This window comes from Saccopteryx bilineata, chromosome 10 (genome assembly GCF_036850765.1).
Source record: "Saccopteryx bilineata isolate mSacBil1 chromosome 10, mSacBil1_pri_phased_curated, whole genome shotgun sequence".
In the NCBI taxonomy this organism is placed as follows: Eukaryota; Metazoa; Chordata; class Mammalia; order Chiroptera; family Emballonuridae; genus Saccopteryx; species Saccopteryx bilineata.
Genome location: NC_089499.1, coordinates 3,184,909 through 3,200,006, shown reverse-complemented (window position 1 = coordinate 3,200,006; position 15,098 = coordinate 3,184,909). Strand labels below are relative to the sequence as shown.

The window sequence follows — 15,098 nt, the reverse complement described above, 5'->3', positions numbered from 1 at the left end:
GACACTGTGGAGAACTGTATGGGGTTTCCTCAGAAAATTAAAAATGGAACTGCCTTTTGACCCAGCTATCCCACTTTTAGGAATATATCCTAATAATCCCAAAACCCTAATTCAGAAAAAGCACCCCCCATGTTTATAGCAGCACTGTTTACAATAGCCAAGATCTGGAAACAGCCCAGGTGTCCGTCAGAGGACAGGTGGATAAAAAGCTGTGATACGTATACACAACGGAATACTACATGGCCACGAACAAGGAAATCTTCTCTTCTGCGACAGCGTGGACGGACGTGGAGATCCTGCTAAGTGAAATAAGCCATGAAGAGAAAGACAAATATCATATGATCTCAGATTTACGTGGAATCTAATGGACATGATGAACTGGTCCCAGGGAACAGGTGGACAGCTGTCAGAAGGGAGGGGATGAAGAGATGGGATCAGAGAAGGTGAAGGGATTAGCCAGACTCTATATACATAACACAGAGATACAGACAACAGGACAGCACAGCCCAGAGGGAAGGGGGTGGGGATGAAGGTCTGGGGGGAAGGGTGGAGACTTTGCATGGGGAATAGAGGGGCACAGAGCAGTGTGTAGAGGATGTTATACTGAATGGGACACCTTGAAACCATGTCAACACAATACCTTTTTTTTAAAGTTTAAGAAACAAAAACAGAGCGTTCTTATAAAGGCACCCGCACAAGACCAAAGGCCGACCTGGACCAGTCACCGTCCCTGAGAGCTGGCCGGTCACATCGGGACTTTTAATGAAGTTTCACATATGACACACCCAGCCCTGGGACTGGAGAGGCCCTCACGGACACTCAGCACCGAAGCCTCAGGTACACCCACTCACTTCCCCGGTCTCCATACACCCGCTCACTTCCCCGGTCTCCATACACCCGCTCACTTCCCCGGTCTCCATACACCCTCTCACTTCCCCGGTCTCCATACACCCGCTCACTTCCCCGGTCTCCATACACCCGCTCACTTCCCCGGTCTCCATACACCCGCTCACTTCCCCGGTCTCCATACACCCTCTCACTTCCCCGGTCTCCATACACCCGCTCACTTCCCCGGTCTCTATACACCCTCTCACTTCCCCGGTCTCCATACACCCGCTCACTTCCCCGGTCTCCATACACCCGCTCACTTCCCCGGTCTCTATACACCCTCTCACTTCCCCGGTCTCCATACACCCGCTCACTTCCCCGGTCTCCATACACCCGCTCACTTCCCCGGTCTCCATACACCTGCTCACTTCCCCGGTCTCTCAGGGAAATCGTCCTGGCTCGGACTGAGCTCTCCTCTTTGTCAAGACGCTGCTTGCAGAAGCTCAGGTTTGAAGGAGCAGCACCTGACAACGTGGCGGGGTACAGAACACTGACAGTCACCCCAACTGGGGAAAATCAGTATATTAATGGACACAAAGGAGCCAATCAGCAGAGTTGATGAAAAGGTTAGAGTTCAAGTCATCACCCCCCACAGAGCCATCCAAATGCATCTCATTCTTACCAGGGTCACCTAGGAGGGTGCCCGTGACCCCAGGACTAAGCCACAGGAAGGCAAGGGCTCCCGATCAATGCCCTGCGCTCAGAGCACCGAGCAATGCCGGACCTGGGAGAGGCTCTCAAATGTCTCTGTGAAGAACGACCAAGGCAGGAAATACTCAACTGAAAAAAAATGGACACTTGGCCCTGGCCGGTTGGCTCAATGGTAGAGCGTCAGCCTGGAGTGCAGAAGTCCCAGATTCGATTCCTGGCCAGGGCACACAGGAGAAGTGCCCATCTGCTTCTCCACCCCTCCCCCTCTCCTTCCTCTCTCTCTCTCTTCCCCTCCCGCAGCCAAGGCTCCATTGGAGCAAAGATGGCCCGGGCGCTGGGGATGGCTCCTTGGCCTCTGCCCCAGGCGCTAGAGTGGCTTTGGTCGCAACAGAGGGACACCCCGGAGGGGCAGAGCATTGCCCCCTGGTGGGCAGAGCGTCGCCCCCTGGTGGGCATGCCGGGTGGATCCCGGTCGGGCGCATGCGGGAGTCTGTCTGTCTCTCCCCGTTTCCAGCTTCAGAAAAATACAACAACAACAACAAAAAAAAAAAAAAAAAAAAAATGGACACAAGGAAAGACTGAAAGCTGAATTCGATAAGAGATCACAGAATGGAGTAAATGTGGTTACGTTTTAGGAATGAAAACATCAAGTTTCTAAATAATGTCACACAGCCGTCTCCTTTATTGGGGGGGCATTCCAAGACCTCCCACAGACGCCTGAAACTGCAGCCAGCACTGAACCTTGTGTATGCTGTTTCCCAGTATATACATCTGTGCCAATGATAAACTTGAATTTATAAACCAGGCGCAGAAAGAGTTAGCAACAAGAACCAGTAACAAAGCAGCCACAGCTTGCTGTGATAACAGTTACGTGAACGTGGTGTCTCTGATGACCCATGTGACGCCCGAGACCGTCCTGAGTGGCTCCCCGGCGGGGACCACACACCAACTGCACAGGGCAGGCCCAAGGGGTTGAGGCCCACAGTCCTGGGTGGGCCAGGGTGGGGCAGGGCGGGACAGCTTCCAGGTGTGCAGCTGCTGGGAACTGAAACCGGGCGAGGTGCCTGGTCTGAGCCTCCCCGGAGGCAGCACCTGGGAGGTGGCCACCTCGCACACCAGCCTGCGCGGTGCATTCACGGGGTCAGAACGGTACTCCGGTAATAACTCAGAGTTTTAGAATTTCTTACCTGAAGTATCTTAGGATTCTAAGGTAATCTTCTTGTATCCTCTTTTTAGCATGTCCAACAAATCTCACTTTCTTATTTTTTAAATCTTCATAACCATTAAAGTAGTCATATAAAGTGCCATCGAAGCCTAGGCATATGAAGAGGGGAGAAAAATGTCAGCGAGTAATAACTCAGTGCACACGTCTGCAGTGAGTCACTGGGCCACAGAAAAGAATCAAATGTTGCCATCTGAGAGTGGGCGGGCCCTGAGACATCAGGCTAGGGGCTGAGCCCCACTGGGAAAGGCAAGTACACTGAGCTCACTTACACATGCAACCTGCAGAAATCAGAACTCAGACACAGACGTCTTGGTGGCGGCCAGAGACGGGGTCGGGGCAGACGCAGTGGGTGAGGGGGAAAGAGGCACCCCCCCCAAGCTGATTTGGTTTATGGCATTTGATATGGATAGCAAATCTAAGATATTTCAGATTCAAAAAGAAAAAAATGGAACAAAAAAAATGTAGGTAAATAAAAACAAAAATGTGACTGTTAAAAAGTGACAGTGTACCACAGCTGCCATCTCTCTTCATGAAGAGAGGGCTCCCCAGAGAGCAGGGAGATCACGATGTGCAGGAAGGAAACATAGCGTGTGATAAACGCGAAAATAAGAGAAATAAAGTAACCAGAAGCATCACACCAGGAATGTTTCATCAACTGAGGCCTGCAGAGAGCTTGGACAAAAAAATGCTTAAAACATTAGAGTCACATTGGTGCATGCTTTGCTTGGCCTGTCATTTTTTAAGACATGGCGAATAAAGATGTGGCAGCTCGAGGCGCGGCCGACAGAGCCCGGTGCACTGGAGGGTCAGCGACGTCAGCGGGCCGGCGCCCGCCAGGCCAGCACAGATGTTTGGGAACCAGCATTTTGAAGGGGAGAGTTAGTTTCTGTGTTCTGGTCAAGCCTGTGGATGAGAGGCTGAGAAGGCAGTCATGAGGCTGTTTAGGCGGCTGCCTGCAGCACCGACCTACGTGAGGGTGCCGGAAGGACGGACAGGCACTGGAGTGGGACCACTTCACCGAGAGGGACACGCCACCGCCTGGGCGCCCTCTGGCCACCGCTCCCCAGGGCTCAGGTCCCGGCTTTCTCTGACCTGAGCGAAATTACTTCACATCTGAGTCAGTTTCCTCATCTGTGAAATGGCGTCTATCGACGTCACGAAGCTTTTCCGTGAGGTCCCTGACGACGTACAGCAGCGACCACGTCCGTGCCTCGGCCTGGCAGCTTACAGCCTCAGGACCCGTCTGTCATGCACGCACTTTGGAGCAATGCCCATCGTGTGAGGCAAACTTGACCATCACCTGCCCTCACTGTGACCCTGTCACACGAGGTGACGACACTGGGTGCTCTTTCTCTCTCTCGTTTCAGACCCAAAGTATCAAACATATAGGGCAGGGGTCCCCAAACTTTTTACACAGGGGGCCAGTTCACTGTCCCTCAGACCATTGGAGGGCCACCACATACAGTGCTCCTCTCACTGACCACCAATAAAAGAGATGGCCTTTCCAGAAGTGCGGTGGGTGGCCAGATAAATGGCCTCAGGGGGCCGCATGCGGCCCGCGGGCCGTACTTTGGGGACGCCTGATATAGGGCTTTCCTGAGTTTTAAGCACAGAAAACGAGGCTCAGTCATGCACGGAACCCTGACCTGACTCGCCTCTGACCCCTCAGGGCTCTCCCTCCTTCCACAAACCAGCCGAGAGGAAACAACCACTGGACTTCCCCTCCCGCCAGCCTGACCAACCAGACGACTCCCGCACGCCCTGGAGAGCGCGCCACACAAGCGGGAGTCGTGACCCAATGTGTGCCTGGCCCGGGCAGGAGAGGGGACAGACTGTCAGAGAGCCACATGGGTGGGTGTCACTGTGTGGGTGCACACTGCCCGCTCTCTCCTGAAACGCCAGCGTTCTTACGTGCACCTCGCAGGGTCACACGGGTGGGTGTCACTGTGCGGGTGCACACTGCCCGCTCTCTCCTGAAACGCCAGCGTTCTCACGTGCACCTCGCAGGGTCACACGAGTGGGTGTCACTGTGTGGGTGCACACTGCCCGCTCTCTCCTGAAACGCCAGCGTTCTCACGTGCACCTCGCAGGGTCACACGGGTGGGTGTCACTGTGCGGGTGCAAACTGCCCGCTCTCTGCTGAAACGCCAGCGTTCTCACGTGCACCTCGCAGGGTCACACGGGTGGGTGTCACTGTGCGGGTGCACACTGCCCGCTCTCTCCTGAAACGCCAGCGTTCTCACGTGCACCTCGCAGGGTCACACGGGTGGGTGTCACTGTGCGGGTGCAAACTGCCCGCTCTCTGCTGAAACGCCAGCGTTCTCACGTGCACCTCGCAGGGTCACACGGGTGGGTGTCACTGTGTGGGTGCACACTGCCCGCTCTCTCCTGAAACGCCAGCGTTCTTACGTGCACCTCGCAGGGTCACACGACCGAGCGGTGGCAGTGCCCGGGCTGATCTAGGACTCGGATCAGGGACACCCCGGGCCTCAGAGACCCTCACAGGATACGACACTGACATCTTCCCATCACAGCTAGGAACGGGTCAGAACCCGAACCCAGGGACCTGGGGTCCGGTCATCTTGTAACCACTGTGCTACACTGTCTCTTAGCGGACACGAAGGCCACCTCACAGGTGGCACAGCACTCCCGAGCGCAGGCTTCTCCAGAGAAGAGGCCTCCCGACAGCCCCCTGACCCACGTGTCGCCGCGGTTACCGAGAAACATGGAGTTGATGGTGAGGTCTCTGCGCTCCGCGTCCCTCAGCCAGTCGGTCGTGAATTCCACCTCCGCGTGTCTCCCGTCGGTGACCACGTCGATCCGCAGTGTGGTGATCTCAAAATTTTCCTGATGAAGCTGAAATTCAACGTACGTTTTATAAAAGTTAGTCTTTAGTACCACTGGATAGACTGCAAACACGCGTCCTGACAGCGGGGTGTCTCCTCATCCGACTTAACGTCCACCAGTGCACGTGTACGCTGAAGTAGACGCGCGCCCACGGGACCTGAGGACTCTGCTCACAGACGACAACCCGTCCTGATCTGAGCACGCGCGTCTGACGCAGAAGCGGCCCCGTGACGGGCAGAACGCCAGCACATGGACACTTCTGGGAGGAGCGCTAACAGACCCGCGCAGGGCAGAGCCGCAAGGGCAGAGATGGACATACGGACAGCACTGACCACCAGGACAGCACTGACCACCAGGACAGCACTGACCAGCCTGCACAGCGTCTGTCTGGGCCAGGGCCTGTCTGTTGCTGACAGGTCAAGGAGCCTTGGGCGGGCATGCAGGTGGAGCAGGGCACGCCGCAGGCCTGCGCAGACATGCACGGGAAGGAGGGAGGGAAGGAGGGAGGGAGGGAGGGAAGAAAAGAGGGAGAAAGGGAAAAAGGGAGGGAGGGAGGGACGCAGCACGCAAGCCCGCACTGACGGGCAGCACACACTGCACACGGGGTGAGCAGCACTGGCCATCGTGCTGCGCGGGGCTGGGCTCTCTCCTCGGGAACAGAAGCTCGGGCAGGGGACCCCTAGAGGTCTGTTCTAGAAGCTCCCGCGTCACACTCTTCTCTAGGGCTGGGCTCTCTCCTCGGGAACAGAAGCTCGGGCAGGGGACCCCTAGAGGTCCGTTCTAGAAGCTCCCACGTCACACTCTTCTCCAGGGCTGGGCTCTCTCCTCGGGAACAGAAGCTCGGGCAGGGGACCCCTAGAGGTCTGTTCTAGAAGCTCCCGCGTCACACTCTTCTCTAGGGCTGGGCTCTCTCCTCGGGAACAGAAGCCCGGGCAGGGGACCCTAGAGGTCTGTTCTAGAAGCTCCCGCGTCACACTCTTCTCCAGGTGTGTGCTCGCTGCGGAATTCAGAGCTCTGCACCTGAGCTCAGTGCTCGCAGACCAGAGGGAGGAAAGGGCTCGCAATACGAGGATGTGTGAGACGCGTACAAAGGACCCCCACAAAGCCCACCTCACCCGGAGACCGGCACTAACCCACCCAGGAGGCTGGCCTGCACACGGTCCCTACTGGACAGCAGCACCGACGACCACGGAGCCACACCGCAAGGAGAGCAGGGGAACGAGAGGAACGTCAACACACCGAGCCCTTTCCCCCCGGGGTTTGCAGCTCCCCAGCGGGCCCCCTCGAACCAGGCCACGCTGGACAGCTCCTGGCTGTCCCAGCAACAACGCCCACCTACGGAGGGCGGGGGCCACGCTGCGTCCTGCCTGCGGGGGCACCTCCACATGGGACTGAGCAGCTCTCCAGCCACTTGACACCCACTGGGAGGTCACCCCAGTCACGGAGGGGGCCAAGCACACCCCACTTAAGCCAAAGGAAAGACAGAGGAAATAACATTACTGGAGAACTCAGTGGGATTCCAAGGAAGACAGACAGGAATCTTCAAAGGAGATATTCTCGGAAAGACCACTAGAATCTCACAAGACAGGAAACCTGCACACGGAGCAGAAAGACTGGGTGGCTGAGGTACGGCAATCCCGTGGAAAGTAAAGACCAGACAGGAGAAAAAAGACACAGGAGACAGCAGGCCAGACTGGATCAGCCACCGTGGTCTACACACCATGTCACCGAGTTTCCAACGAGAAGAGCCTGAACCAGGCAATGAAGTGAGAACTCAGGAGGCCCACTGAGGAAGGCACCAGCCTGAAGATAAAACCAGCAGTGAGAAAAAGACTAGAAAGGCTTCCAAAAGGAAGAGCCCGGTCTGCCAGAGACCCCACTGGGGCTGAGGCTTCCTGGTGACCCCAGGAAAGCTGGCCCAGTGCCGAGAGAACTCCCTGCTCGAGTCACCATCAACAACACTGTTGAGAGCAGAGGGGAAAGATGTGTCAGCTCACCCAGGTTCTGGACAGTCAGAACACGGGCGGCCCCAGACCCACCCGCAGCACCCAGGACACAGGCTGTGGACAAAGGGGGACTCGGGAGGCCCCGGGAGCAGTGCACGGGGCCCAGGAGGCAGTGGACAGCCACCCACCATCCAGGTGAGGGCCCAAAACCAGGACTGAAACATGGTCGCTGGGGTCCACCGAGAGGACCCTGACCGTGTGACTGCCCAGGAACAAGTCCGGGGAACACCCACTCCGAAAGCGATGGCCAAGGACAGTGCTGTTAACTGCAGGAACACAGACACCACAGGAACGCGGTCTCAGTATGCTCAGGGTGCAGCTGGGCACGGGGTCCTGGCACACACCCTGATGTGACCGAACCGCAGGGGTGACACCCCCTCCCTCCCGAGCAGGACATCTGTCAACAGACCCCATGTGAAAATGGGGAGTCAGCAGCAAACAAACACCACGACAGAACAGTGCCTGGCAGTGTGCCAGGACCATAAGTGCGCAGAGAGGAACGGTGTGCTAGGCAGTGTGCCGGGACCGTAAGTGCAGAGAGGAACGGTGTGCTGGGCAGTGTGCCGGGACCGTAAGCGCAGAGAGGAACGGTGTGCTGGGCAGTGTGCCGGGACCGTAAGCGCAGAGAGGAACGGTGTGCTGGGCAGTGTGCCGGGACCGTAAGCGCACAGAGGAACGGTATGCTGGGCAGTGTGCCGGGACCGGTAAGCGCGCAGAGAGGAACGGTGTGCTGGGCAGTGTGCCAGGACCGTAAGTGCGCAGAGAGGAACGGTGTGCTGGGCAGTGTGCCAGGACCGTAAGTGCGCAGAGAGGAACGGTGTGCTGGGCAGTGTGCCGGGACCGTAAGTGCGCAGAGAGGAACGGTGTGCTGGGCAGTGTGCCGGGACCGTAAGTGCACAGAGAGGAACGGTGTGCTGGGCAGTGTGCCGGGACCGTAAGCGCACAGAGAGGAACGGTGTGCTGGGCAGTGTGCCGGGATCGTAAGCGCACAGAGAGGAACGGTGTGCTGGGCAGTGTGCCGGGACCGTAAGCGCAGAGAGGAACGGTGTGCTGGGCAGTGTGCCAGGACCGTAAGCGCACAGAGGAACGGTATGCTGGGCAGTGTGCCGAGACCGTAAGTGCGCAGAGAGGAACGGTGTGCTGGGCAGTGTGCCGGGACCGTAAGCGCACAGAGGAACGGTGTGCTGGGCAGTGTGCTGGGATCGTAAGCGCACAGAGAGGAACGGTGTGCTGGGCAGTGTGCCGGGACCGTAAGCGCAGAGAGGAACGGTGTGCTGGGCAGTGTGCCAGGACCGTAAGCGCACAGAGGAACGGTATGCTGGGCAGTGTGCCGAGACCGTAAGTGCGCAGAGAGGAACGGTGTGCTGGGCAGTGTGCCGGGACCGTAAGAGCGCAGAGAGGAACGGTGTGCTGGGCAGTGTGCCGGGACCGTAAGCGCAGAGAGGAACGGTGTGCTGGGCAGTGTGCCGGGACCGTAAGAGCGCAGAGAGGAACGGTGTGCTGGGCAGTGTGCCGGGACCGTAAGCGCGCAGAGAGGAACGGTGTGCTCGGCAGTGTGCCGGGACCGTAAGCGCAGAGAGGAACGGTGTGCTGGGCAGTGTGCCGGGACCGTAAGCGCAGAGAGGAACGGTGTGCTGGGCAGTGTGCCGGGACCGTAAGCGCAGAGAGGAACGGTGTGCTGGGCAGTGTGCCGGGACCGTAAGCGCAGAGAGGAACGGTGTGCTGGGCAGTGTGCCGGGACCGTAAGCGCAGAGAGGAACGGTGTGCTGGGCAGTGTGCCGGGACCGTAAGCGCAGAGAGGAACGGTGTGCTGGGCAGTGTGCCGGGACCGTAAGCGCAGAGAGGAACGGTGTGCTGGGCAGTGTGCCGGGACCGTAAGCGCAGAGAGGAACGGTGTGCTCGGCAGTATGCCGGGACCGTAAGCGCAGAGAGGAACGGTGTGCTGGGCAGTGTGCCGGGACCGTAAGCGCAGAGAGGAACGGTGTGCTGGGCAGTGTGCCGGGACCGTAAGCGCAGAGAGGAACGGTGTGCTGGGCAGTGTGCCGGGACCGTAAGCGCAGAGAGGAACGGTGTGCTGGGCAGTGTGCCGGGACCGTAAGCGCAGAGAGGAACGGTGTGCTCGGCAGTGTGCCGGGACCGTAAGCGCGCAGAGAGGAACGGTGTGCTGGGCAGTGTGCCGGGACCAGTAAGCGTGGAGAGGAATGGTGTGCTCGGCAGTGTGCCGGGATCGTAAGCGCACAGAGAGGAACGGTGTGCTGGGCAGTGTGCCGGGACCGTAAGCGCAGAGAGGAACGGTGTGCTGGGCAGTGTGCCGGGACCGCGCAGAGAGGAACGGTGTGCTGGGCAGTGTGCCGGGACCGTAAGCGCAGAGAGGAGCGGTGTGCTGGGCAGTGTGCCGGGACCGTAAGCGCAGAGAGGAACGGTGTGCTGGGCAGTGTGCCGGGACCGTAAGCGCAGAGAGGAACGGTGTGCTGGGCAGTGTGCCGGGACCGTAAGCGCGCAGAGAGGAACGGTGTGCTGGGCAGTGTGCCGGGACCGTAAGCGCAGAGAGGAGCGGTGTGCTGGGCAGTGTGCCGGGACCGTAAGCGCAGAGAGGAGCGGTGTGCTGGGCAGTGTGCCGGGACCGTAAGCGCAGAGAGGAGCGGTGTGCTGGGCAGTGTGCCGGGACCGTAAGCGCACAGAGAGGAACGGTGTGCTGGGCAGTGTGCCGGGACCGTAAGCGCAGAGAGGAACGGTGTGCTGGGCAGTGTGCCGGGACCGCGCAGAGAGGAACGGTGTGCTGGGCAGTGTGCCGGGACCGTAAGCGCAGAGAGGAGCGGTGTGCTGGGCAGTGTGCCGGGACCGTAAGCGCAGAGAGGAACGGTGAGCTGGGCAGTGTGCCGGGACCGTAAGCGCAGAGAGGAACGGTGTGCTGGGCAGTGTGCCGGGACCGTAAGCGCGCAGAGAGGAACGGTGTGCTGGGCAGTGTGCCGGGACCGTAAGCGCAGAGAGGAGTGGTGTGCTGGGCAGTGTGCCGGGACCGTAAGCGCACAGAGAGGAATGGTGTGCTGGGCAGTGTGCGGGGACCGGTAAGCGTGGAGAGAGGAACGGTGCGGGGGAGGGAGAAGGCTGCCTGTGGCGAGGCTCTTGGCCGGCATCTGCTCTCTCTAACTAGGAACGGTGTCCGAGTCACTCAGCCGGGAGAAGGCAGGCTGCGAGCGTCCCCTCACCCTGGCTGTGATGGTCCCGTGCTTCTCTCCCTTGTTGTTGATCATGCGGACGCCCGCCGCCTGGAACAGCCCCTTCATCTGCTCCGGGGTGGCGGTGGTGGCGAAGTCCACGTCCTGCGGCTTGACGCCGTTCAGCAAGTCCCGCACGGCGCCACCTGCGATGCGTAACTCGTGCTTCTCTTTGACAAATAATTCTGAGGAGAAAGGCATCTTCATTTCAACACGTTGCTTTTAAGCACAGGGGAGGGGTGCGGGGTTCTCCAGCCGGGAGCCGGCAAACAGGGCGGCAGGCAGGGCGGCTACACCCCGTGGAGCTGCAGACACTGGCAGGGAAGACCAGCCGCCAGACTGAAGGCTGAGAACCAGCGGACGACCAGCTGGAGGTGAAAGGTGACAAACTTCATCTAATGTGACCCCAAGCCTCACTAGCACGCCAAACTATGCACCTGAGCAGCCAGCGGAGGTCTTCCTGGAAATCCTCACCCCTCCCCCTGAAAAACCCTGAATGCCCCACCCTGGGCTGAGTGAGCCTCAAGGAAGGAAGGAAAGCCCACTCCAGAGCACAGGAGCTGCTCTGTCTGTGAGGTAGCTGCTCTCTGTCTCATCGCTTCACTAACGAACTCACTTCAAATGTGACACTGGCTCACCTTTGGATTCTTTCCGGTGTGAGGCCGAGAACCTCCAGTGGGTGTGAACCTTCGGGTCCCCCGCCCTGCAATGCCTGTATCGTCTCCAAATTAAAACACTATCTAACCAACTTTTGGGATGCAAACCCCGGGCACACTTTTCTTTCAGATGAACCTACTGTAACTGGAGGAAGCTCAACAATGAATTCACAGACAACCAGTTTGAAGATGGTCAGACTGGCTCGGCCACGGTAAAGTGAGAGCCCAGTCACCCAGTGAATTAGCTGCGTCAGGGAGAAGAAACCAGCCCAGAAGTAACGAATTCACCATTGTCATCAGACTACGGACACGGGTACCTATTTCCATAAAACTCGCAATTCTGACATTTCAATACAACGGATAAAGGCATGTCCAGGAGCCCTGACACTGTGAGAAGGGGCGACTTTATTCTGACTGGAACAGGAGGGACGGCAAGCTTACAGACGCCAGCTCCCTCACTACTGATACCTTCAGGCTCCCAGAAACACGACGCAGTCCACATGCCAACAGGTTTTGCAACCACATACATCCTCAGCGGAAATACCACCTAATACCACTAAACTGTGAACTTAAGGCTAAGGTTCAAGAAATGCAAAACCTTCTGAAACTAGTAGTTTGCTTCATGTCTGATACTAAACTGCTGTTCATTATTCTCATTAACAATCCAAACACCGTGACACTAATGTGTCAGAAAACTCAGATGACTCAATTTTCATGAAGGTCTCCCCTTTCCCGGTTGAACTGAGTGCTGGAGGAGAGGGCTGGTGAGCAGGAAGTGTGAGCAGGGAGCCCGTTACATGGCAGGGCTGTGACCACCTTCTTCAGTTTCCAGGAGTGATCAGCTTGTTCCTATTGTCCTGAATGTCAACAGGGCGACTTTCTGACATCACACACCCTCAGCACTATCGCCCAGCAGTCAATATGGACCAAAACCATGCGATCAAAGGCTCCTGGCCCATCCACTACCTCTGTGACTTGAGCAAAAAACACTGCACGTGAGACGTAAGTCTCATGTACAGAACGGGGAAGCAATCTTATGTAACAATAGCATTAAATGGTTGTCCTCACACAAAATGAAAAATGAAGTACATGAAATAAACTGACAAACTATAAAGCCCTGTATGAGCACAATACACCATCCTAACTTCCCAATTCTTGCATCCTGGAAACTGATTTCCCAGGTGGCAGAGCACCTGTGGGGGTGAGAACTAGTGGTCACCCTCACCACACAATGCCCATTGGGTCTCTTCTCTCTGGGCGTCTCCGTATTTGTTTTCATACAGAATATTTTAATAAGGTCTTTAAAAAGCAACAAAGACAAAATAAAAGCAATTGTTTGCTCTTCAACTATCGAGCACTTCACTAGACAACTCCCTTCTTTACACTCCCACTGCAGCCCAGGAAAGGTCAACTCTGGAACAGGGCCATGCTCCCATCTGCCAGTCTTCCCAGGACAAGACCTCGGGGGCAGTCACTACTTCCTCAGCATACTGACTTCATTAGCACTTCACCACTCCCCAAGGAGAAAACTGAGCTCCTGTAGTCAATGTTTGAGAACCTGTTTCCAAAAGAAACACACAGGAACAGGGTAAGCTGAGTCAGCCCCTGGCGTGCAATCATCGGCTGGCTGGCTGCCAGCAGCCGTCTGCAATTAAACGCGGGAAGACCGGGAGAAGGGAGACGCATGTCGACAACAACCTGGAATTCAGCTCAAATCTGGAGCCGCGAGGCCCGTGCTGTCCAAACCACGTGGTTACTGACACCAGAAACGTGGGCAGCCTGAACTGAGACCGTCTGCTCGCAAGACTTACAAGGAAGGAAGGACGTGAAGTATCTCATTAACCACTTTTGATGCAAACCTTATAATAAAATGACAGTATCTCAAATATGCGAGATTAAATGAGATGTGCTGAAAATAATTACTGAAATTAATTTCGCCCACTTCTATTTACCTGTTACTGCGGCTACTAGGTGACGGTGCGTGTGAGGCACACTTCTATTGGGCAGGGCGGCAGCTGCAGGCCCTCTACCTCAGAACTACGTGAGGAACCTGTAACAATCAACAAGGTCTGGACCATTTACCTTCTGACCTAAAAAAAAGTTGCCCCATTTCAGGAACAGGAAAGGGGCTTTAGGAACAAGTAACACCCCTTTAGAGCAGGAATCACCCCTCCTTCTGAACATCAGAACAAATGACGTTTTCATAAAAATGTCTAGATGCCCATGCTCCCCGGAGACTCCAGTCCAGGTCAGGGGCAGGACCCCAGCACGGGAGGCTTTCAAACTCCCCAGGGGCATCTGATGGCAGCCAGGGTTGCAAACCACCACCGTGCGGGTCACGTGTCCACATACAAACACCTCATCCTCAGGTTGCAGGTGCCACTAAACCACAGGCTTTGAAAGGCTGAGCAGCCTGTCCCACACCACACGGAAGCCCTTCACACACAGAAATAAACACGCTCTTTCCTGGTCATTTTCCTGCCTCTTCTTGTGATCCAGCTATAGCTTAGCCTTACCCATTGCAGGCCTTTCTCTCACTGGCTAAAAACAACATGACCCCCGCGCTGCGGCTGCAAACACGGCGGGGACCCTCTGCTTCTCCGTCTGCATGGGCTTCCAGGGCACAAGGCAGGCAGGCTCACCCGTGAGGCTCTTCAAGCCCTCCGTGAAAAGGGACTGGAACTCGGGAGACTGCAGCTTCATGGTGAACAGTTGTCGCTTCAGGAGGTGCAGTCCAGTCCCGCCGAGGCTCGGCCCCCAGGGGTGCAGCAGGCACCTCAGCATCTGCGACACAAACGCGTGCACCAGGACGGACTTGAAAAACGCGGCGGGAACACGGGGCAGGCCGCAATTTCACGTCCCAGCGGAGGAGCTGAGCTCCTGACGGGAGGTCCCGGGGGGTGGGGGAGGCTAGGCTGGCAGAGGTCAGCTCACTGTCGACAGCAGACCCTCCTGGGAGGCGGGTCGCCAGCAGGGCGGGCCCGACGGGCAGAGACACTAGGTCCCCCAGGTGTCACCTGGCGCTCGTCGGCCTCGGTCCCCGCCCCATCGGGCATCCCTGGCCCCGGGGGACTTCCTGGCCCCGTCCCCGGGACCACCTCCCTGACCCCCCAGCCTCGCCGGCCGGCCGCGCCGCCCCCGGGGCCGCCCACCCCGCCCTCGGCTCGCCACCCGCACAGCGTTCCCCACGCCAGGTGGCTCCGCGGGGCGGCCCCGGCCGCAGAACTGCTCCTTTCCGTGGAAAGCAGGTGCCGGGAGGGCGGCATTCCCCGACAGGGACGAGCGTCCGACCAGCCCACCGCAGCGCGGCTCGCGCCCCCGCCGCCTACACGCGGAAAGCCCGCGGGGACCGGTCCCGAGGAGGCGTCTCCACAGCCGGCGCCGGGCCGCGAGGCCCAGCGACACGCTGCGGGCCCAGGCGCGCGGCACCAAAGGGTGCCGGGGACTCACGGTGGACGGCGGCCCGGCGCGGACGAGCCTCTCCCCACCCTGGGCCCCACGCGCGGACCACCTCTGACGCCCACCGCCGCCCCCTCCCTGCGGTGCGTGACCCCTACACGCTCACCAGCCCCGTCGCTGAGATTGCCCTGCACGCACTTCCGGTCGG

General features: G+C 58.1%; 1 protein-coding gene across 2 annotated transcripts in view; it reads right to left on the bottom strand.

The window, feature by feature from the left end:
• TRNT1 (tRNA nucleotidyl transferase 1) overlaps window positions 1-15,098 on the bottom strand; it is a 20,108-nt gene extending 5,010 nt beyond the window's left edge. The window contains exons 1-5 of one of the 2 annotated variants that reach the window (XM_066245983.1): window positions 15,057-15,098; window positions 14,134-14,275; window positions 10,827-11,020; window positions 5,482-5,620; window positions 2,727-2,853 (exon numbers count right to left, since the gene is read on the bottom strand). In XM_066245983.1, coding sequence (XP_066102080.1) covers window positions 2,727-2,853; window positions 5,482-5,620; window positions 10,827-11,020; window positions 14,134-14,275 — 602 coding nt within the window. In that variant the 5' untranslated portion in view covers window positions 15,057-15,098. Of the gene's footprint in view, window positions 1-2,726; window positions 2,854-5,481; window positions 5,621-10,826; window positions 11,021-14,133; window positions 14,276-14,941 lie in introns of both variants that reach the window. The other variant, XM_066245984.1, reaches the window with a different exon arrangement.